We start from the raw sequence: 25847 nt of genomic DNA, 5'->3' as shown, positions 1-25847 counted from the left end.
CTTCCAGTTCAGAAGGTTAGCGCGTGCAATCTGTCATACCCTAGGGGTTGACAGAGAAATCTCTCATGTCTTAAACTGGAGATAAACCGGTGAACTGTAGGAGAATGTATAATCATATGAAATAGATGTACATACAAGATTCATCCTTAAGTTTGTGGTTTTCTGTCATGAAGTTCGCCACTTGAGATTCTAATGCATCACGATCTTTTCTCAAACTGTCAATCCGCTTCCTTAGTTCAGAATTTTCTTTCTGAAAAGCAATACACAATTAAAATACACTTAAGAAAAGTCCTAATGGGCCTGTATAACTTATCTATTATTCAATGGGCCCATATAACTTATCTATCATTCAAAGTCCAATCTAAAATTTAAAACATCTATTTAATTGCAAAATCACTTCAAAACTGTCACATTCAAACTGGGTCAAAATAAAACCTCTTTTAATCAACTTTGATAGCATGTCTGGACTTCAGACTAGATATTGATAGAATCTTTCACCCAATTGGGGTCAAGACAGGGGAATTTCAACACGAGAAGATTCCTAAGTATCTTATCCTTAGGGTTGAGATTCCCGTCTCACTTCTCTGGGAGTGAATGATTATATTTTCTCTTACCCTGTTTACCCTCTTATGTATCTAATATGGAGGTTTCATCAATGCAAAAGAAAGTTGATGTGACATGATTTCATTGTCAACATGACTTCATTGTATTGTCGCCATGACATCATTGTATTGTCGCTGTGACATCATTGTATTGTCGCCGTGACATCATTGTATTGTTGACGTGACAAAATGCAATTGTTGAGAACATCCAAAAAGCATGCATACCTTGTCTGAACCAAGGGTGAAATAAGAGAATCTCATACCTGTAAAATTGTGGATATCATTGTCGAGGGTAAAAGAACATTATTTTTCATTAACTGATAGGTCCATGATAGTATGTCAATCCATTTGGGTTTTTACCTGGTATTTAGCTCATTCATCTTTAGTTAAATAGATATATCTCTACTCATTACATATATAGATATCTTAAATTTGTATATCTCTATTTCAAATATAGACATCTCTAATTTAATAAAATATACATGTATCTTGAAGTTAAATACATAACAGATATCTGTATTTTGTCAATAAGTAGAGAAATCTCGTATTTAAATACAGATACATGTACTTGTATTCATTAGGGAAAACCTAAATGGCTTGTGCATGATAGAAGATTTTTTTATCATGATACTTTCTAAACCAGCTTTTTATTCCAGAAAGGTAAAGTACAAATTTTGACGATGATGACCTTGAACAAATATCAAAGCTATCTCATTAAGGATTCTGCATAGATCAACAAAGCAAGGTACTGGCAAAATATCAAGCTTCTAGGCTATCTGGGTGATCAGAAGCCAATTCTTATTAACTTCTTACAGCTCAGATTTGAAATTCATTCTAAGGAGCAAGTAATATGGGTTTTTTTTTTTTTTTTTTTTTTGGAATTTTTTTATTTTCTTCCATACATATGCATACATGTAGCAATACATAATATTCGTGTATATTTAATTGCAGCAATTACATTTTTTTCATATGCTTAATAAAAATTCGCTTATCGATACATGAAGTATACCTCAGATGCAGTTTCGTCACAATACATTAAATCTTGCAATTTATTAGAGTGTCGCATAAAATGAATGTGTTCATCACGATTTCATATTATCTCATTGTGTAATGTGGCTGATAGAACATGCTCTTTTATATTTTATTTTTTTTTATTTTTTTTAGTTTTGTGAGTTTCCATGAGTTTATTGTGAATTGAATTTGCTTCCATACAAAGAACATCCCAAAAATAATGTAAGAACAAGTTTGGAAAAGGTTATTATTGTTAATCTGATAGCTTAACATTATGATTCTTAGAAACCTATAATTCCATAGAATGGAGTAGGTCATTTCTGTTATTGAACATATGGATCAATGTCATTTGTTTTCACAGCATTTTCTTACCAACATTTTTTATGCAATGAATGTGAAAATCTTTTTTTCATCCACTACATTTTGTATTCCAATAACTAATGTCTTCTGCTATGTCTCCTCAATATAATGTATACCTCCAATTCTTTGTTATCATTCTGTTCAAACACCATGGCGCTCTGCAGGTCCTGTAGCTGCTGAACCAGATGCTTGTTGTTCTGGTACTGGGTCTGCAGATCCTTAGCAAGCTGTGGTAGGTGGTTAATATAACGAAGGGATGGAATCCGACTCTGCCTTTTCAGGTAATCTGTCAAAATGTAGTAAAGTCATCTGTGAGATATGTAATAGTACGGGGTACGTGAGATACATCTATGTAGAGATATGAATAAAATTCATTCTAAGGGTCCAGCAATATGTTTTTGTTTTGTGAGTGTCCATGAAATTATCATGAGTTAAATTTGTTTCCATACAAAGCACATCTCAAAGATAATCTAAGAAAAAATTTGGAAAATGTCATTGTTATTACTTGGATGATATGGAGGAAGTTAGTACATATGTAACTGTAATCTAAGCTACCTGCCAGAGTTGATATCAATTCATCACTAACACCATGGTAATGCGATCTATGATTACTCAGTCTTGGAAATATGGTAATCCTGTAATACTCACATAGAGGGGGTTTACATGGTAATCCTGTAATACTCACTTGGAGGGGTTTACATGGTAATCCTGTAATACTCACATAGAGGGGGTTTACATGGTAATCCTGTAATACTCACATGGAGGGGGTTTACATGGTAATCCTGTAATACTCACATAGAGGGGGTTTACATGGTAATCCTGTAATACTCACATAGAGGGGGTTTACATGGTAATCCTTCAATACTCACATGGAGGGGTTTTACATGGTAATCCTGTAATACTCACTTGGAGGGGTTTACATGGTAATCCTGTAATACTCACATAGAGGGGGTTTACATGGTAATCATGTAATACTCACTTGGAGGGGGTTTACATGGTAATCCTGCAATACTCACATGGAGGGGGTTTACATGGTAATCCTTCAATACTCACATGGAGGGGGTTTACATGGTAATCATGTAATACTCACTTGGAGGGGGTTTACATGGTAATCCTGCAATACTCACTTGGAGGGGGGGTTTGTGGCAATTCTGTAATACTCACTTGGAGGGGGGGGGGGGTTCATGGTAATCCTGTAATACTCACAAGGAGGGGATTTTATGGTAATCCTGTAATACTCACAAGGAGGGGGTTTACATGGTAATCCTGTAATACTCACATGGAGGGGGTTTACATGGTAATCCTGTAATACTCACTTGGAGGGGGATTTCTTGGCAATTCTGTAATACTCACATGGAGGGAGGTTTCGTGTTGATTCTATAATACTCACTTGGAGGGAGGTTTCGTGTCAATTCTGTAATACTCACTTGGAGGGGGGTTTCGTGTCGATTCTATAATACTCACTTGGAGGGGTGTTTCGTGGCGATTCTGTAATACTCACATGGAGGGGGGTTTCATGGCAATTCTGTAATACTCACTTGGAGGGGGGTTTGGTGGCAATTCTGTAATACTCACTTGGAGGGGGGTTTCGTGTCGATTCTATAATACTCACTTGGAGGGGGGTTTCGTGGCGATTCCCCTGTTACTTCCTGGTACAGATCAGGATAAACCAGCTCAATTGTCTTAAAAAATTCCTTTACACCACTGTCTCCTTTTGTTTGTAAAATGTCCAAAAGTTTTGCTGAATAAAGAAAATATCCTACATATATCTTTTACAAATCAAAATATTTGTCAAAAATTCCATATCTGCACCAAATCCGGAAACATGACTGTTAATAATAGTTCATATCTTATGTACAAGTAAATTGTATATACTTCATAATGTAGATGATACTATTTATTATTCATTATCAACAGATTTATCAATTAACAGCTTTATCAATTAATAGGTTTATTAATTAACAGATTTATCAATTAACAGATTTATCAATTAATAGGTTGATTAATTAACAGATTTATCAATTAACAGATTTATTAATTGAAATAAATCAGAGAAGAGGAATTCTACACTTAGACCACATAACCTCTGAAGAATCAAATCAGATGAACAACTTTAAAAAGTATCAAATAATATAATGATAGAGAGGAAAATTTTGTTCTTGAGCCTGTTATAAATAATGTCTTTGGCAACATAAAATACACTTTATTTTATTTTCCATTAATTTTTTTTTTAGTTTTTGTTATCTGAAAAAAACCCATTGATTTGAGGGATGACGGATGGGGCAGTGACATAAAAGTTTAATCTATAAACAATCTTGAACTGATTCTAAGCCTTGAATTAAGTTCAGGAGAGCTCAAGCACCACTTTGAACACAGCATACCTGCTCTCCGTCTGCGACCAATACAGGCATACACATCCTCATAATCATCGACACTGATGGTTTGTTTTTGTCTCAATTCCTCCAGAATACTTTCTGTCTCTATGTACTTAATCAGTGTACATCTGTGAGGTTCTATCTTCTGGTCATACATATCCTCATCCATCTTGTACTGTTAACCTTTAAAAACAGAACAAATTGATAAAATCTATATTGAGACTGCAGACAGACAGTTACATGGACAATTATAATCTTAATTCTATTATTAACAAGACTATATAATATGGGTTGATCATCACAATCTTAGTTCTATTATTAAAACCACTATGTAATATAGGTCATTAAGGTACACTGGGATAGGATATACACATACAGGTACACTGAGATAGGATATACACATACAGGTACACTGGGATAGGATATACACATACAGGTACACTGGGGTAGGATATACACATACAGGTACACTGGGGTAGGATACAAACATACAGGTACACTGGGATAGGATATACACATACAGGTACACTGGGGTAGGATATACACATACAGGTACACTGGGATAGGATACAAACATACAGGTACACTGGGATAGGATACAAACATACAGGTACACTGGGATAGGATACAAACATACAGGTACACTGGGATAGGATACAAACATACAGGTACACTGGGATAGGATACAAACATACAGGTACACTGGGATAGGATATACACATACAGGTACACTGGGGTAGGATATAAACATACAGGTACACTGGGATAGGATACAAACATACAGGTACACTGGGATAGGATACAAACATACAGGTACACTGGGATAGGATATACACATACAGGTACACTGGGATAGGATATACACATACAGGTACACTGGGATAGGATATACACATACAGGTACACTGGGATAGGATATATACATACAGGTACACTGGGATAGGATATACACATACAGGTACACTGGGATAGGATATACATATACAGGTACACTGGGATAGGATATACACATACATGTACACTGGGGTAGGATACAAACATACAGGTACACTGGGATAGGATATAAACATACAGGTACACTGGGATAGGATATACACATACAGGTACACTGGGGTAGGATATACACATACAGGTACACTGGGATAGGATATACACATACAGGTACACTGGGATAGGATATAAACATACAGGTACACTGGGGTAGGATATACACATACAGGTACACTGGGGTATGATATAAACATACAGGTACACTGGGGTAGGATACACACATACAGGTACACTGGGGTAAGATACAAACATACAGGTACACTGGGATAGGATATACACATACAGGTACACTGGGTAGGATATACACATACAGGTACACTGGGATAGGATATACACATACAGGTACACTGGGATAGGATATACACATACAGGTACACTGGGATAGGATATACACATACAGGTACACTGGGATAGGATATACACATACAGGTACACTGGGGTATGATATACCCATACAGGTACACTGGGGTATGATATAAACATACAGGTACACTGGGGTAGGATATACACATACAGGTACACTGGGATAGGATATACACATACAGGTACACTGGGATATGATATACACATACAGGTACACTGGGGTAGGATACAAACATACAGGTACACTGGGATAGGATATACACATACAGGTACACTGGGTAGGATATACACATACAGGTACACTGGGATAGGATATACACATACAGGTACACTGGGATAGGTTATACACATACAGGTACACGAGGATAGGGTATACACATACAGGTACACTGGGATAGGATATAAACATACAGGTACACTGGGATAGGATATACACATACAGGTACACTGGGGTATGATATAAACATACAGGTACACTGGGGTAGGATATACACATACAGGTACACTGGGGTAGGATATACACATACAGGTACACTGGGATAGGATATAAATCAGGGAAAACAGCGCAAACTGAGTTATCTTAGATTATTTTAACCTGTTAAACTGGGAACGTGCTATATTGTAAATGCATTGAAATGGAAGATTTAAAGGCTGCAAGCCAATGAATAAAAGCTATGGGGGAGTAGATTAACAAAAAGACCAGACAATCCACTTCCACTTTACACAGAGACATGTTTAGGTTAATTTCATTTCCCTTAAACATGGAAAAACATGGAAAATATTGGGCAAAACCCATTCTACTTTTTCAAAGAAAGAGATAGATATTGTTTATGCATTTCACATACATGAGAACAAACGAAGCATGACCACAACATCTGATACATTGTGTCAGGTGACCTAGAAAAAAACAAATATTGCATATTACCATACTGTAACACGGTACTCCACAGAAATCTGTGGAGATAAATATTCAAAGCATTCGCTGTTTTAAAAGATATTTTAGCCTCACAGATCAGACAATGTTATTGCTAATATTTCCTAAAGCTGTTTCCTTATCTTTCAATGAACAGGAAGTTATCTTCCATTGACCAAATCTTTTACTTCTTCCAGTTTATTCTGGAATGCTTTCTCAATTTCCTGGTATGAATAAATTAGATATTATCATATAACTTAATTACCAGTCATCTTAAGGATTTAAGTCATAGTAAGGGAATATCCAAATATTATTGGATTTTGACAGTCAAATACTATCTTTTTAATGAGGATTTTAACCTCGTTAAACTTTTTACCTGTGTACACGGTCATCTGAATTTTGAAATATTTCAGTTAATTTGATTGACCCTTTTTGACCCCCAATCAGCCGAGGGGGTCAGTCAGGGTCAACATCAATTAAGCTGTCATCCATGCTGATAATGTTAACAAAGTTTGAATGCATTTCGATAGAAATCAAACAAATGATAGTCAAAATTATGATTTCCCTATATAAACTATAGTAAAGTTTACCCCCTAAAGAACTTAAAGACACTTCCATATATGAAGTGTATTTGATTCTAGCTTATTTGGGTTTTTAGAAAAAGTTTTTTCAGTTAATTTGACCATTTTGGCCCAACCCATAAGCCCTGGGGGTCAGCCAACATGTACATACCAACGAGCTGTCAAACACTGCTGACAATATTAACAAAGTTTGAATGAATTCCAATAGATATCAAACAAATGATAGTCAAAAATGTGATTTCCCTATATAAACCATAGTAAAGTTTACCCCCTCCCCAGGAGCAAACATGAGACCCCAGGGTCATGAAATTACGATTCTACCTATTTAGGTCTTGATAAGAAGTTTCTTGAAATTTCAGTTGATATGACCCTTTTTGGCCCTGCCCATAAGCCTGTAGGGGTCAGTCAGTGAAAATATACACATAGTTTACAACAGACATCCCCTACGGATAATTCTAACCAAATTTGTGTTATTTCCAATGGCAATTGGAACAAATAATGCTCAAAAATGTGATTTCCCTATATAAGCTATAGTAAACTTTACCCCCTCCCCAGGGGCAAACATGAGATCCCAGGGTCATAAAATTCACAATTTCGGTAAAAGACCTTAATATCTTTCTATCTGTGAAGAGTATTTGATTCTGCCTATCTTGGAGTTGAGAAGCAGATTTAAACGTTAGAATAGGTCACTTGAGACTTCAATCAAACTATAAGTAAGATATTTTGGATTTCAAATAAATTCAATAAAAACAGAACTCATTCAGAGCCAAGAGAACATTATTCCGGTCAAATCAAGTAAGCATTCACCTATAGGAAATTGAAATTAGAGATCTAAATGCTAAAGTTAACAAAGGAAGAGAGCTACAATTTAAGTGGAAATTCTAAACTATATATATAAAAAAAAAAAAATCTGTGAAGGAAGATTTGATATATTTTAGAAGTACTCTTGTCACGTCATATCAGTAGGTTAGATGTCAAACAATTACATCATGTGATATGTAAAATTTCACTGCATGGGTACTAGTGTTAAAATTATGTTTGATGTGTAGTATCAGTTATCTGGATTCTAACATAGTATATAAGAGCAATGCTGGATGGGACTATAGGTGTAATACTGGATGTCTAGTATCAAAGAAATGCCAGGGGCAACACCTGTATAACACAACTGACAGTCAACACCTGTATAAAACAACTGAGGGTCAACACCTGTATAAAACAACTGACAGTCAACACCTGTGTAAAACAACTGAGGGTCAACACCTGTATAAAACAACTGACGGTCAACACCTGTGTAAAACAACTGAGGGTCAACATCTGTATAACACAACTGACAGTCAACACCTGTATAAAACAACTGAGGGTCAACACCTGTATAAAACAACTGACAGTCAACACCTGCATAAAACAACTGAGGGTCAACACCTGTATAAAACAACTGACAGTCAACACCTGCATAAAACAACTGAGGGTCAACACCTGTATAAAACAACTGACAGTCAACACCTGTGTAAGATAACTGAGGATCGACACCTGTGTTAAACTACTCGGGGACAACACCTGTGCAAAACAAATGAGGATCAACACCTGTGTAAAACAAATGAGGGTGAACACCTGTATAAAACAACTGAGGGTCAACACCTGTATAAAACAACTGACAGTCAACACCTGTATAAAACAACTGACGGTCAACACCTGTGTAAGATAACTGAGGATCGACACCTGTGTTAAACAACTCAGGGACAACACCTGTGCAAAACAAATGAGGATCAACACCTGTGTAAAACAAATGAGGGTGAACACCTGTATAAACAAATTAGGGTCAACATCTGTATAAAACAAATAAGGATCAACACCTGTATAAAACAACCAGTGCTTTACTTGGTGCTTTTTTGGGCCGTTAATGGGCCCCATTCCCAAATTTAATTATTTTATATTTAAGCCAAATTCCCAAAATTTGCAGTGTATTCCTTAAAAAGTCTTTCCCAATTCACCAATTTTCTCCCCATAATGAGACAAAAAGGCCCTCTCACAAACCAGTGAGAAAAAGCCCTGACAACTGAGTCAACACTTGTGTAAAACAAATTAGGGTCAACACCTGTATAAAACTGGGGGTCAACACCTGCATTAAACAACTCCAAGTTAATGGAGTGGTGTATTCTTTTTGCAGTAACTCTTATCTTAGAGAAGTCAATATACACAAATGGAATGTTTATGAACCTAGCAGTGATATTATAATTCATTTATCCAAAGAATGTTGTAATGCAAACTTGTATAAGAGTTTAAGATTTGATACATATATATACACAGTAACACTATACACTAGTATTTGAAGTTCTTCGATAAACAGATAAGAGGGAAAGGCTGTACATGGGCCATAATGCCAAAATTCTATATTAGGGAACATTTTATCATGTTCAGACAGTGGAGCCGACGTCTAAACTGATACATGTTTGTTGCCAAGTTTCCATTTTTTGTTGAAGAGGCTGTCAAAATTTACATTTATGGTAACGGTGATGTTGTTAATACATAAGAGATGATATCCGTAAACCCTTATACGTAAGATTTATGACTGAGATAACAAACAGAATATGAACAGCAACCATCAGCCTATGTTCTTACTTTTTTATTCCTCAGTATACTTAGACAGGAAGGAAGGCCAGGGTTGAGGAGTGCTGGGTTTGATTCCTGATGGAACACTGGAATGTGCTTTTCTCTGTTCTTTCCCATAGACGCCCAACTAAAATCCCACAGTGGTATTGAGAGTCTGGGTTTGAGATTTGGGTTAATCTCATTTACAATTGTACAGTAATACTTAAATCACTACATCATAACTATCAATTTTATAATTCAATCAGACATTGTTCTTTTTACATGAACAAACCTCCTTTGCATATCTTGGTCATATACCATATTTATTCTAATAAATGCCCCTGGGGAGTGCAATTTTTCATAGGGGGGGGGGGGGGGGAGGGTAGTTTAATAGAAGGCAAACTTTTGGAGTCAGTAACAGCTGTTAGGTCTGTTTAGTGTACTTGTGTGACTCCATGAAACAAGTGTTTATCTGTCCAAAACATTGTAAAACTTTATTTGTGATTAAATATGTGTGTTACTTTGGATTTGCTTTAAACTATTAAATGTTCTAAGCTCTGGACACATATGCCTACTGCCATCAACAATTCACCCGTGGGACCCTTTACACGGAATAGCCACCAAGAACCTTGCCAAACAGCAACTCCATATTTGGGATAAAGTTTGTAAAAATACCTGAAACTTAGTAACTGTATTCACTATTCAGCTAATTCACTCATATCCAAAGATTCTATTTATAGAAATAGTAACCTAGTTTGTCTGAAAATGACAACGAATAGATGTGACGTTAAACATGAAAGCTCTATCTTGTCGGTTGATATATTGCAGCCAACATAGAAGTTTTTAAAAGTTGGTCACAAGTTTTTAAAATTAGGTCACAGGTCACAGTCAAGGTCAGCAGGTCCACAAACACAGTACCAATGGAATGGTCTTATCACATGGAACACACATGTCAAATTCCTAAGTTGTATCTTCATTAGTATTGACACAACACTGTTTTATAAAAACATTAACTAGCTGTCATAGCTCCCCTGGATTTCGTCCCAACAAGCTAAAAATGGGGAAAAAAATATCTGTGCAAACAGTATGATTGACACATGGACTGATATCAAATGCATTGTGTTTTGTCCTTGAAAAGATTTTTCCAATAGAAATGATCTTTTTAATAGTGACATAGTCTTGTACTCTATAGGGCTTGTATTTCAGGTGTAAACATTTCTGTGGTATCAGAAATGATCGAGTGAAAAGCTTACATGTCCAAAAAAAAATAACCAGTCAGTACCTTAATTTACACTTGAAATATTTCACAGGTAATCAAATCACTGTTTTGATCAAACAGATAACAAAAATAATTTTCTTGAAATAAAAAATTATCAGTCTATAATCATGAATTTTTTTGTTTAACTGGAAAGCAAAAACATTCTTGCCTTTCAAATATTTCATTAGAGAGAAAATTCAATTTGTTTTTGCTCACAAAAACAGATTAAATTTATATATATCATATATATTATCTGTTTCATTGCCCCAAAAAACTACAATGTAGGGGTAATTAAATTTACATGAGTGAAAAACAAGATGTGTGCCATGGAAACTCTGTTAATATCCAAGTAAACAAGGAGCCCACTAGCTTGTTCACCTGGATAAAGAACATGCATAATTAATCAGGTCAAAATCACCTTATAAAAAAGTACCAGTGGTATTTTCCCTATCTCAGGGGCCACCTTTTATAACGGACAATATTCTCTTAAGGATGGGTCACAGCAAATATTGATAGAAATATGATTAACTGGTTAAGAGGATAGGCTTGTTAAGACTGAAAGACCCAAAACTTTCCTGTGAGTCTCGCTATTTTTTAAAAAGACCACACCAAGGGAGCATTTTATTATAATTAGTAATGTACTACATACAAATTTATTTCAATGTTGGATAAGGGTCAACAATGTATCAAAGTTTCAGCAGAATATCTACATTTTTGTACCTACGCGGATCAATCTAGGTATTTTTCACTACTGTTTATGGGTAGTTTCTCATGATTTTGTTCCATTTTTTCCCTCAGACTTCTTTTAAATTCATGCAAATAATGTCTTTTCCCTCATTTTTATGGCAATATCTTAAAATCTTCCAGATTTGATTTCCTAATTAAGCATCTGCTGTTTTTACCTGGAAAATGTGTTTTTAAGATAAAAAATTGAAACTTCATGATTTTTCAAATTTCCCCTTTTCAAAACTCATTTTCTCCTTTTGTCCAAAAAGGGTAGTTTACCCTAAATTCTAGATTAATCCCAGACGTATGCATAAACATCGATTAAAAGGGACCAGGATTATAACCCTAACACACTGTCCCTCGACATGGAACCATATCACTTAATCATTCTCATAGAGGTGAATTAATTTTTGTTAAGTTAACATTTATTTCAAGTTCCAGATAAGAAAACATGGACTGACTTCAGAACTGGAGAAACACAATCCTTTGTTGTTAAGATTTCACCAAAATGTGACTGCACCTGTGGACTAAGTGTTAGGTACATGTATCTTAGCATTTCATGTCAGCAGAGTTAGGTCACAGCATTGTGAGCACCTTGATAAGATCATGGTACATTGATGTACTTTTATTAAGTAATGTGTAACTAAAGCAAAATATTTAGGTATATATTTGAAGTTCATGATTTAGTGTTTGTTTAAATGCATGAGTTCAAAATTGCTCAGCATTAACATGAATTTAAAAAAATGAAATGGATACCTTTTTTTTTTTAAATATTATACTGTATATACATCATATATATATATATGTATGTATTACATATATATACTGATCATATGAGCACTGAATTACTTTGGCAGTATATAACAACATAATGGACAGAAACGAAGAAATATTAGTATAAGTTCAAGTGAACAGAGAAAAGTAAATAAAAATAAATATTAAATCAAAAGCGTAATAAGAGCGACGCTGAATTAGTATAGTCTACTTGTCAGTGTATTATGTATGTACACTGTATGTGTCAAATAGGGCGCATGTCATGTTGTCGTGTTGATGAAGCAAATAAAATGGTCTAAAAACTCAACATATACATCATCATGCACATGGGTCTACTTACCTGTTAGTCTGACTATATGATGGCTTTCGTACAGTCCCCGTGTGGTCACATCGTCAGTTGTGTACCTATACTACGTAACAGTGTGCGAGTCTCCGACCCGTGTATAGTTCCCAAAATCTTAAACTTCCTGGTTCACCTGAGGGGCCCGTCTGGGGAAATCGCTGGATTACAAGTACATTTGCTTGCATTCAAATACATACGCTGAGAAGGTTACCAGATCCCATGTGATTTTGTTGAAAGTATTACAGTGACAACTGTTAAACAGTGATATTCTAACATTCTGTTGTACATTGAGACACTTATTATCAGGGGGCTTGGAAACTAATCAGCGCGTTAGAAATGGAGTTAACTCCCTTAGTGCAACCCACGTACTCTTTTATTACGCATAGTTGAACGCGAACAATCGCTACGGCTTACTGATTTTTTTCTCAGGTAAGTCAAGCTTGTCATTTACTCATGGAGCAATATTGGTACAATACTTAATCAAATTATAATATATCTGATATATTTTATGATGTCTTGCACATTTATCCTTATAAGAAATTTTCAATGATAAACGAAATATCTTTATGTATCTTATCTTGTATGCTAACCTAGCGCCCCGTCAAACGAGCTACTGTCGTCCTCGATTACACTAGACCAGACGGACAGTCTGGGGAGCTACCCGGCCTTGAGAACGCCGTAAACGAACCAACGAATCAATCAACCGGACAGTCTAGTACATATGACCCTTTTTCTTTGTAGGCCTTTGTGGTCAATGGGTTTTTTTTCTTCAAATGAACGAAAATTACACCTTTTTCTTTATAAATTCACATATTAAAACAGATGGGATGAATACACGCCATCTCACACCAAAGAGGAATACATTGTTATATCAAAATGAATACAAATATGAAAAATGTAACATTATAATTTCAATCGAAATCTCACCGCTCAGAAAATACAATTTCATGTCATGTCAGGCCGTACAGGGTTTTAAAGAGAACTGTTGAAAATTGAGGGAAATAAACCGCTAACAATTGCAAACAAATGTCGAATCAAAATGCCGATAAGAGAAAAAAAAAAGCATATCATGATCATAAATCATTCCAAGTTCCAAAGATTTTTTCGATTGAAAATTAGAGATCTCCGGGCATAAAAATGTACACCGGACGGACGGACAGACAACGTCATACCATTACTCCCGTCAAAATTTGACGGACATATTATAAAAAGGTGGTGAGGGAAAGACATCTAAACAACCGAACCTTTAGTTATCTTAACTTTAATTTGTTTATAAGAGAATGATTTTAAACTGTATTGTATCTCGAACTGGCGTATCAGCCTACCTATCGGCAACCTAGATTCTCGGCTCGCATCTACGATGGCGGAAGTGATATGCATAAGATTTTTTCATTCAAAGTCTTCCCAGTAATATCATCCTTTTTTCACTTTCGCCTCCTACACTAAGTCTATACAAAAGACGATTTGCCAAAACATCGTGATGGTTCAGCTAATTCCCATTATTGTAGCGTAGTAGGTTAGTGGCTATGACGAGCGTGGGAGCGAATTAGAAAACCCACAGATGAGGTCATATATATGTTAATATATACTGGAAGCGGGTGAGACCGATCGTAAGAATAGTTGCACATAAAAATTCTTGTATCTTGTCTATCTTGTACAGACGTAGATAAGGTAAACACATATTTATCGGTGTTATGGGGTTATGAGATAAGCCCGTTCTCGAAATATCTGGAGAAATAATAAAAGGATTTTTTTTTCAAACTGTGAAATGTAAACTCCCCTATAGATATCCTCTTTTACGTGTTCAGTTTTTAAACTGATCAATAAATGGAAAAAAATGGCGGGCATACGTCGCTTTGTGGACAGTTGAGGTCAGCTATCGCTATATTTCTCAAACTACTCCTCCGTATCTAATTTTACATGTTCAATTTTAAGACACCAACATTCTTGAGATGTTCTGGGTTCATATTTCTCAAGCTTCTTTATGTTTGTGAAACATGCAATATAGTTTTCAATGCGTTGGCGTTGAAATGGGAGGGGGGTCATAAACTCCATGCTTTTTGTTCTCGTTTGTTTGTTTATTGGGTTTTTTTTTTTTTTTTTTTTTTGCATTTCGTCATGTTTATCGTTTGGTTAACAAATACGATCTAAGCATTGCGATTCCTTCTTTCACGAAAAGATTCTAGCCAGCCGCTAGAATATAATCCTATGGTTTCTCATGTTTTATTGGCCTTTCAAAAAATCTGATATGAGCCGACTAACCCATATCTAATTAAATTAGACTTGTCATTTCCATTACCCGACGATACTCTGTAATACAAGTATATAACTAGACTGCCGACTAACCCATATACGACTTTAAAAAAAGGCCGATAAAGCACCAAAAACTTACGGATTACGGCTAGATTTGACACCACTTGAAATTAAATGAACTACCACAGACGACTCGGGTCATGATGCCAGGCAACTGTCCTCGTATCTTCTCAGAAACAAAACTGGACGTCTGTATTTTGATTAATATATTTATTTCAAAAGCGACAACGCTTCGCGCGTAATAATACGATAACAAAACAGGAGAAGCATATAACATACAGGTCACGTGATTCCTTATGGATCGTGTCACATACGCTTACAACAGACGTATCGACACTTGTCATATATATACTATTATCGTAGGCGATATAAATATTCCAACAGGGAAAAGACAATATTCATTCAATCACTTTACGTATAGAAATCGCCTTTGTTCATTTGCCATTCATATCAAACACGGCTTTCAGCTGAATTAAAATAAATCATGTAGGAAGTATTTAAATCACAAGAAATATTAAACTTCACATAAAAAGTCATTCAAACAAGTGTTTGTACTTTAAGACTTGCATTACAACCAATCAGAAATTATGCGTGACGCTTTCGGTGAGTCATACGTACACTTGCAAGTCATTCCATTGAACTTTACTATGGTCATCCTACATTTGAAACTTGCACTGATGCAAAGTGCATCGGAAGTACACTGCAGTGATCATACATTCCATTGCTGACCACACTCGACTTTGCTCAACTTTCACATAGATACCATCCTTAACTCATTGATTATTGTCGCTGAAATAGTAATGTAGATTTGTAGCGGAACTGGACCTCAAGTAAAACCTAGCGACACTCAATTATCTGTGGTTAAACTTTACGACACTAAAGTCCTGAGCCCCACTCGATTTGCACTCTTCTTGAAAGAGAAACCTAAGAAGATTGCGTTCCGTTATATGTAAATCGAGTAAACCGGGAGAATATAACCCAAAACAAACAAGTTTTTAAGTTTTCTCAAACACTATGACACAGACATGTGCATGTTTGTGTCATAAATCCTTCTCTAGTGAAACTTATCACTCGCATACTTAAACATGGTCGCCATCTTGGAAGATAAATCTTCCAGCTTCGAGACGGAAGAGGAAGCAGAAGAGCTCCAAATCGAGTGACCGGAAGATATATTCTAGCCGGAGAAGAGTGCAAATCGAGTGGGGCTTATCGGCACGCAAATGCGACCACGGGTACTCTCACCTTGTCCAGTACACCCCATATGATAAAATCCAAGAATATTGGATGTATTGACAGACGAGGCCAGTACCATGGATGTAAACAATTAACAAAAATAGCGTTGACGTATTTATATCACATTAAAAAATAAAGTAATACTGAATTAGAACACACATTATGTACATATATTCAGAGATATCTGTATATATATGTCTCTGATATATTAAAGCTGGGGTAAGTTTGTCAATAAAAAGGGTTGTGCAAAAGTCACACAAGTTAATAGCACATCTGTAAATACAGCCCAAGTTTCCTCTGGCCTTGTCTGGTATCAGGGCCATAGGAAACTCGGGCTACTGTAAATAGTAATGGTTTATGTCAAATATAAACATAGGCCTACAGCTAACTCTTCCTATTCTGGCTCGTCAGGGATGTACGGGGGCAAAATTGTGGGAATTCTGATGATTAGTCAGGAAAATTGAAATGGGCTTGAAGCCAGTGTTAAAACATATGGAGGGGAGGGGGGTACGAAAAAATGTGTTTGATAAAATTTAAAAGCAACATAGAATAGGAGCGTATATTCTAAGAAGGTGTCAAAATTCATGATGATTTAAATGCCTCATGTCATACAATGTTCTGTGGGTATGAAGGTGAGATCAGTGCCTATGTTAAAATGACGATTCACGAAAAACCGTGGCTGAAGTTCGGATATTGGCATAAATTTTCATGGAACGGTTAGCAAACATAGCATATGACACCGACTGTGATTCGGTTTGGACTATAGGAGTTTTCACGCTATTTAGTCGGTGGAAAAGGAGCGGAATATATTTCCGGATCGGGCCCAATGGCTGCGACCGTCATCAAGGGAAACAGCAGGAGAAGGCTTCAAATTTTCTTTCTGGTCATCTGAGTACACATTGGGGACCTTGGAAGGGCAGACGAGGCTCTGAAACTTCCACTGATCCGAGGTTGTGAGGCTTTGTTTCCCGAGCCAGTAGACACGATCCTGATACCGCGAGATTCTCGCACACAGACATTGCAATAAACTGGCACGGTCCTTTACCTCGGGGCTGGGGATGTCTATCCTGTCTGTAACAGAAACCGATTTCAATCAAACCATGTTTTTCAGGAAATAATAAAAGTAAGACAACATTTTACCAATAAACCGCAAATATCACACACCAAAACACTAATGCTAATAGTCACGCAGAGAAATTTGTGTCGCTGAAAGGGTTGCCTTAAATTTCACCTCAGGCAGACCTCAAGAAGGGGAGATAATTCATAAGTTAATCAATACCATGTACAAGTTCCTTACCGTATGTAAGACCAAACATTTGGAGTCGGCTCTCTAGAGAATCAGATGGCCCCTCTTTTGTCCCCTCGTTAATGTAACTGCCCAGAATGGTGCTGTATATAAAAACATTTGTTTTACAAATTAATGTCGTAGCTTCTCAATTTGACAAGTGACTTAAACCGGGTTTGTCCTAGAAGCAGAGAACTCTTACACTTTTCACAGTATTCTTAATTTCTTTGTACATATTAAAGGTTTTATATTTACTAGGATTCATAAGGAATTTATAGATACAATGTATAAGGATTTTCGTATGAATCTATCATTTTTCTTTGTATGCTTCATTTTCCAAGTGCCTTTTATCAGGGTTAATCGATAGGGCCATTTATTACTAGGCACCTAACTATGTTATGTACCTTTCTTTGAAAGTTGTGTCCCTTAGTAGAAGTATGTATTTGTGTATGCATGGGAGTATCTTGTTGAATTATAGTTAAATTATTGATTGTTAGTTTGAATCCATATGTTCCGAATGTAAAATATATGGATATAAGAGTATGCATTTAGTTTGAGAATGTGTGCGAGTGATTATAAAGGATGATTGTGTATTGTATATTGAAAACAGTGTATACTAATGTATGTGCACCATTGTGAATGGAAAAGTGTGCTAGTTTATATTTGTGAATGTAACAAGTAGGTTTGGGAAGTTGGATGAAGATATAGAAACCATTGGCTTGTGTGCTTCCCTTCTATACTTTCCTTATACTTTAACAGAAGCCCTGGCTGGTAGCCTTCATTATAGTTTACAGTTCATGGTTTGTGATAATAGCTGATTATATATCATAATATATAGAGGATATTGAATGGTTTCCCGTTTAATATAACATATATTTCACGAGTATGACAGAATATCGATATTTTCACGAGTGAAAACTATCGAAATATTCTGTCATACAAGTTAAATAGATGTTATATTAAACTGGAAACCATTCAATTTTCTTTTTATAGCATTTTATATACTTAAAAACAAAAATACAAACATCGAAAAATTAATAGTGTCAAAAAGTGTGGGAATCAGTAACATAATTCATGACGTCATCTCTTTGTGACGTTACTCTACGGCAACTTGACGGCGCCGTTTCCAAAGGACGAATCAACGCAATTTAAGCTTTTTTTGCTATTATCGGAGAATCTGTGCATGAATAGCTAACGTCAAGTGAGTATTTTGTCAAAAACTTGTCTGAATATTTCAGAAATTTATCTATCTTCGCATCGATTGAAAAAACCGGCAAGTTTGAATGAGGTGAATACAAAGGTTCGGTCTGATTGGTCAATAATGAAAAACTTATATTTTCACTGCAAAATCTTATATTTTCACTGCTCATCGCTGCATTGAAAATATAAGTTTTATCAGGTTGATAAATTTCTATATTTCACTGGCAAAATGCAAAAAATGTTTATGGTATACACTTATATTATAGTGTGGATGTTGGTTTTATTATGTGGTGCTGTAAATATATATTGTACATGTAACTAGTTGTTGTATATTACCAATGATGGATTGTTGAATAAATGCAGGAGCTGTATATAAGTCTTGTGGTTTTATGGCACGGTACTATGAAGTATAATTAAGAAGCCTGGGTTGTATGTAAAATCAAACCGTTACACATATATCATTGTGTGGTACTAAGATAATGCAAACTTTGAAAAAGATATCAAACCAAATTATCACTGTTGCTTATTAACATACTTAAGCTGGTCTGGATCAGCCCCACTTTGAAGATTAAGGTAGATAATGATGTTGAGAGATTGGTTGAGTGTCACTGGGGTCAAACTGCCCTTCCTTATGCTGTGTCGGTCGTGTTTCTAAAGAATAAAATCAGCAGAATGTTTAAAAATGTTCAATAGTTTCTATTTATTTTATTTTCGTGTTTTTTTTATCTGTATATAGAGGATATTGAATGGTTTCCCGTTTAATATAACATATATTTCACGAGTATGACAGAATATCGACAATATTCTGTCATACGAGTGTCAAAAAATAATTGAATCAATTAATAATGTCAAAAAGTGCGGGAATCAGTAGTGACGTCATCTCTTTGTGACGTTACTCCACGTCAACTTGACGGCGCCATTTTGAAAGGACTGATCAACGCAATTTAAGCGTTTTCTGCTGTTATAGGAGAATCTGTGCATTGATAGCTAACGTCAAGTGAGTAATTTGTCAAAAACTAGTCTGAAAACTTCAGAAATACAGCAAAATAACCAATTTATCCAACTCCGCTTCAATTGGAAAAATCGGCAAGTTTCGACGAGGTGAAAACAAAGGTCCGCTCTGATTGGTCAAAAACGGAAAACTTATATTTTCACTGCAAAACTTATATTTTCACTGCAAAATCTTATATTTTCACTGCTCATCGCTGCAGTGAAAATATAAGTTTTATTAGTTTGATAAATTTCTATATCTCACTGGCAAAAATGCAATAAAGAAATATATTCCTGTTTCTAATTTAAAGACATGAAACTAAGATCTTACCTGAGGGAAATGTCGGTGTAAGTCAGTTAAATCATTCCTCACTGAAAGGAGTAAACTTAGAAATATATAACTTTTTTCATCATTATCGAAAGCATCACATTACCAAGGATATGAGACTCCATATTTTTTCCTTATTCATTTTCTACAGAGAATTGTTGTTGTCATATACTTACTGGTAAATGGGTCCCTAGGCTTATGGTAGTAATACGAGAAGAGTATAATGAATACACACATGTTCAATGGAGAATAGGGCACATGTTAAAAATCAAATTTGTGCATTTTGGATACTTAATTACATGAAGCGTTCGTTGTGTATAAACGCTCGTTGTTTTCGTGGTTGCTATGGAACCACAAATATAAATGCAGCAAATATTGTTGTATGTATTACTGTATACATATTAATATATTATTGTTGTATGGGCTTACCACGAACGTTTGTACCCATGAAATAATATGAAAGCTCGAGAGCTCCAAACCACGAAAGAAAAAGTACACACAAACTTTCAGTACTGAGTAATGTTTTAAAAATATGTGATGAATATTCATGATTGTGGGCGTGGTTATTTACTATACTTACTGATGTCGACTTGTGAGCAGTCCGGCAGGTCCGTGGCCATGATTTTCTGAACAATGGTCACCACCTCCTCTTGTCCGTACAACAATACTGGTGACATAGTCATGGCTGGTAACATAAACCGTCAAAATGATTGTCAAGGTCACGCAAACTGATAAAAACCAGTGTCCAGGTCACATAAGCGACAAAAATAGTTTCAAGTTCACACAAACGGGATTTAGTCATTGTCAAGGTTACATACACGAAAAAAAAACATTCTCAATGTCACATAAACAGACAAATCATTGCCAAGGTCACCCAAACGGGCAAATCATTGTCAAGGTCACATAAACGGGAAAAAATTATCACAAAATGCACCAGATATTCGCATCTTTCAATACACATTTAGAGCTAAATAGAGTAGAGCCAAAATTGAATCTTTTTTTTTTTAAATATTTTATACCTTTTTTGAGCAGGAAGAAATATACACATTGAAACTCAAGGTGGTTTAAATAACTTATTAAAATAATTTTAAAATTAATTCATGTTTACATCCGTTTATTCATAGCAGTTGTGCATGTATTCGACCCCATTGCCTTGAAAAAATTATCAATGCACCAACATATTGCCTCTTTCCTACATTTAGAGCTAATAAGTATAGCCAAAATTGATCGTTTTTTTAAAATATTTTATACCTTTTTTGAGCAGGAAGAAATATACACATTGAAACTCAAGGTGGTTTAAATAACTTATTAAAATAATTTTAAAATTAATTCATGTTTACATCCGTTTATTCATAGCAGTTGTGCATGTATTCTAAAATCACCCCACATTGCCTGCAAGCAATGGGCTCGTATTAATTAAAATAGGTGGTTATGTTAAGACGGACATAAAAGAAAATACCAACCCGCAAACACATCTGTAATTCAACACCAAGTCGGTTAAAACATGCGGGAAATAAGAACAAAAGAAGACCTTCGAAAAGGGAAGTAAAACCAGGTATTTTGTAACTCGACCAGGAGGCCATTAAAGGGGGGACATTTACTTCATACTAAGGTTAGTCAACTTGAAATGGTAATGGTTTACATATCATAACTCCTGTACGCTGTATATAAAACGTACAAGATATAGGAACGTATTAGATGATTAGAAACAAGATTTGATATTGCAAATTCATAGGATCTTATGGTGTTCGCAAATTCATAGGATCTTATGGTGTTCGCAAAGTCGTAGGATCTTATGGTGTTCGCAAAGTCATAGGATCTTATGGTGTTCGCGTAAAATACATGCGTCCGTTCTCCAGTCAAACGACTCTCTATGAAAAAACAAGAATTTAAATATACCTTACATCGTTTCATTTTTGCTGTCATACTCGTGATTAAGGAGATGTTGACTATTTTCCATCACTCATTATTGTCATAACGATTATTACGTTTTTTTCCTTTTCACATCATATAGCTATATTCATTGAAACAGACGATGTTTTTGTGTGGAAATATGCAGATCCTATGTGTTTAAGTGAATCTAGACAAGGCTATCACTTAGGTTTTTTTTCATTACTGTACAGTACAGCGATTTGCTAAGAAAATAATTTGACATAAACGATTGTAGACATATTAAAGTGATAAAAAGCAATATGTGATATACATAATATATATATATATGTGTGTGTGTATATATTGGTCAAGCGAAACATTTCCTACAATGAATACAATGGTACAATTATTAATAATTTTTTGTCAAAAGACAGGAACTTCGTTTACGTTGTAATGGACGACAGGATAATGTTCTGATCTGTATGAACTAACCTGCATGAAAAGTTATCCATTTTCACAGGAAACATGGTTACATTTTGTCAATAATGCCTATGTAGCCAGTATGTATACTATAAATTCTGTATCCCTCTTTGTCACGCAGGTAGTAAATATTATTATTTAGTATATGTAGAATGGAATAGTAAAGTGTACATGGAATGGTATTATATATAGTGTTTAGAATATCATTATATCATAGTGTGTTAAAATGTTATTATATTGTGTTTATGGAATGTTATTATATAGTATATGTGTACTGTTATTATATGATATGAGTAGAATGTCATCTAAGAGTGTGTAAAATGGCATTATATAGTGTGCGATATGTCATTATATAGTGTGTGAAATGTCATATAATGTGTGAAATGTCATTATATAGTGTGTGAAATGTCATTATATAGTGTGTGAAATGTCATTATATAGTGTGTGAAATGTCATATAATGTGTGAAATGTCATTATATAGTGTGTGAAATGTCATATAATGTGTGAAATGTCATTATATAGTGTGTGAAATGTCATATAATGTGTGAAATGTCATTATATAGTGTGTGAAATGTCATATAATGTGTGAAATGTCATATAATGTGTGAAATGTCATTATATAGTGTGTGAAATGTCATTGTATAGTGTGTGAAATGTCATTATATAGTGTGTGAAATGTCATTATATAATGTGTGAAATGTCATTATATAGTGTGTGAAATGTCATTATATAGTGTGTGAAATGTCATTGTATAGTGTGTGAAATGTCATTATATAGTGTGTGAAATGTCATTGTATAGTGTATGAAATGTCATTATATAGTGTGTGGAATGTCATCATATAGTGTGTGAAATGTCATTGTATAGTGTGTGAAATGTCATTGTATAGTCTGTGAAATTTCATTGTATAGTCTGTGAAATTTCATTGTATATAGAATGTGAAATGACATTATATAGAATGTGAAATGACATTATAAAGTGTGTGAAATGACATTGTATAGTATGCGAAATGTCATTGTATAGTGTGCGAAATGTCATTATATAGTGTGTGGAATGGCATTATATAGTGTGTGAAATGTCATTATATAGTGTGCGAAATGTCATTATATAGTGTGTGGAATGGCATTATATAGTGTGTGAAATGTCATTATATAGTGTGCGAAATGTCATTATATAGTGTGTGAAATGGCATTATATAGTGTGTGAAATGGCATTGTATAGTGTGTGAAATGTCATTATATAGTGTGTGAAATGTCATTATGTAGTGTGCGAAATGTCATTATATAGTGTGCGAAATGTCATTATATAGTGTGTGAAATGTCATTATATAGTGTGTGAAATGTCATTGTATAGTATGCGAAATGTCATTGTATAGTGTGTGAAATGTCATTATATAGTGTGTGAAATGGCATTATATAGTGTGTGAAATGTCATTGTATAGTGTGCGAAATGTCATTATATAGTGTGTGAAATGTCATTGTATAGTGTGTGAAATGTCATTGTATAGTGTGTGAAATGTCATTATATAGTGTGTGAAATGTCATTGTATATAGTGTGTGAAATGACATTGTTTAGTGTGTGAAATGTCATTATATAGTGTGTGAAATGTCATTATGTAGTGTGCGAAATGTCATTATATAGTGTGTGAAATGTCATTATATAGTGTGTGAAATGTCAATATATAGTGTGTGAAATGTCATTATATAGTGTGTGAAATGTCATTATGTAGTGTGCGAAATGTCATTATATAGTGTGCGAAATGTCATTATATAGTGTGTGAAATGTCATTATATAGTGTGTGAAATGTCATTGTATCGTATGAAATGTCATTGTATAATGTGCGAAATGTCATTATATAGTGTGTGAAATGTCATTGTATCGTATGAAATGTCATTGTATAATGTGCGAAATGTCATTATATAGTGTGTGGAATGGCATTATATAGTGTGTGAAATGTCATTATATAGTGTGTAAAATGTCATTGTATAGTGTGAAATGTCATTGTTTAGTATGCGAAATGTCATTATATAGTGTGTGAAATGTCATTATATAGTGTGTGAAATGTCATTGTATAGTGTGTGAAATGTCATTATGTAGTGTGCGAAATGTCATTATATAGTGTGTGAAATGTCATTATATAGTGTGTGAAATGTCATTGTATAGTATGAAATGTCATTATATAGTGTGTGAAATGTCATTATATAGTGCGTGAAATGTCAATATATAGTGTGTGAAATGTCATTGTATAATGTGTGAACTATCATCATATAGGTAGCACACTACAGTAGGACAGCCTGGCAATAGGCAATTTTTTTGTTAAGCAAATAACTCCTGTATTATGATATGCATAAAAAATGAAAAAATAATTGTACACTATAATTGGTATATTCAGTATGAAGAAGTACATACAGGCTTCACATTTGTTAAAACAAAAAATTAATAAATTGGTTCCGGATTTTAAATTTCCGGATTTTCCGCAAGTGTGTTTACACAGGAAATTTAGTTTTGCCTACAGCGAAAAATGGATGCCCACAGTAAAGGTGAGATAGCGGAAAAACTTAATTTACAACATATGTCAAAACAAGATTAATTCTGTCTTTGGGATAGAGATATTTAATTTTAAATAGGTTTCAGAAAAAAAATTGTGTAGAGAATTGTGTCATTTTGGGTCAAATATAATATTTTGCAATTTTTGAACATTTTTTAAGCTGTTGCCATGGTATTCACAGCTCTAAAAATCACAAAAAATATCAGTTAACTTATCCTTCAGAGCTGTATTAAAATTGCAAATGTTGTACAGATTACAAATATATATACTTTATTAGAGTTTATATGTAGGGTTAACTGGCAATGTTTACATATCTAAGACATGTGTCATATTTTTCAAAATTGGGCATTTTTCCTGTACACTGCTACCTATAGTGTGTGAAATGTCATTGTATAGTGTGTGAAATGTCTTTATAAAGTGTGTAAAATGTCATTATATAGTGTATAAAAAGTTATATATAGTGTGTGATGCATAATGTGAGTGGCGTTCACTATAGTCAAGTTTGATATAGTATTTGGCTGTGGTTTACACTAAAATTTGGTAGAGTATTTGGCTGCGGTTTACAGTAAAGTTTGCTATAGTATTTGGCAGCGGTTTACAGTAAAGTTTGATATAGTATTTGGCTGTGGTTTACAGTAAAGTTTGATGTAGTAT

The 25847-nt window shown here is 34.7% G+C and overlaps 2 protein-coding genes across 4 annotated transcripts in view; both read right to left on the bottom strand.

Annotated features, from left to right (window-relative positions):
• LOC117335072 (caspase recruitment domain-containing protein 9-like) overlaps positions 1-13346 on the bottom strand; it is a 55416-nt gene extending 42070 nt beyond the window's left edge. The window contains exons 1-5 of one of the 3 annotated variants that reach the window (XM_033895011.1): positions 12943-13346; positions 4355-4531; positions 3586-3714; positions 2090-2259; positions 136-250 (exon numbers count right to left, since the gene is read on the bottom strand). In XM_033895011.1, the coding sequence (XP_033750902.1) occupies positions 136-250; positions 2090-2259; positions 3586-3714; positions 4355-4517 (577 nt within the window). In that variant the 5' untranslated portion in view covers positions 4518-4531; positions 12943-13346. Of the gene's footprint in view, positions 1-135; positions 251-2089; positions 2260-3585; positions 3715-4354; positions 4532-6606; positions 6697-12942 lie in introns of those variants that run through there. The other 2 variants (XM_033894996.1, XM_033895003.1) reach the window with 2 other exon arrangements.
• A 1694-nt stretch (positions 13347-15040) lies between these two features.
• LOC117335046 (caspase recruitment domain-containing protein 14-like) overlaps positions 15041-25847 on the bottom strand; it is a 43661-nt gene continuing 32854 nt past the window's right edge. Inside the window, exons 12-16 of the mRNA XM_033894966.1 lie at positions 20875-20979; positions 20298-20338; positions 19512-19627; positions 17789-17880; positions 15041-17562 (exon numbers count right to left, since the gene is read on the bottom strand). Coding sequence (XP_033750857.1) covers positions 17273-17562; positions 17789-17880; positions 19512-19627; positions 20298-20338; positions 20875-20979 — 644 coding nt within the window. The 3' untranslated portion in view covers positions 15041-17272. The remainder of the gene's footprint in view (positions 17563-17788; positions 17881-19511; positions 19628-20297; positions 20339-20874; positions 20980-25847) is intronic.

Source organism: Pecten maximus, chromosome 1, assembly GCF_902652985.1.
Source record: "Pecten maximus chromosome 1, xPecMax1.1, whole genome shotgun sequence".
In the NCBI taxonomy this organism is placed as follows: domain Eukaryota; kingdom Metazoa; phylum Mollusca; class Bivalvia; order Pectinida; family Pectinidae; genus Pecten; species Pecten maximus.
The sequence above is the reverse complement of the archived record's forward strand: the minus strand, read 5'-3'. Positions and strand labels throughout refer to the sequence as shown.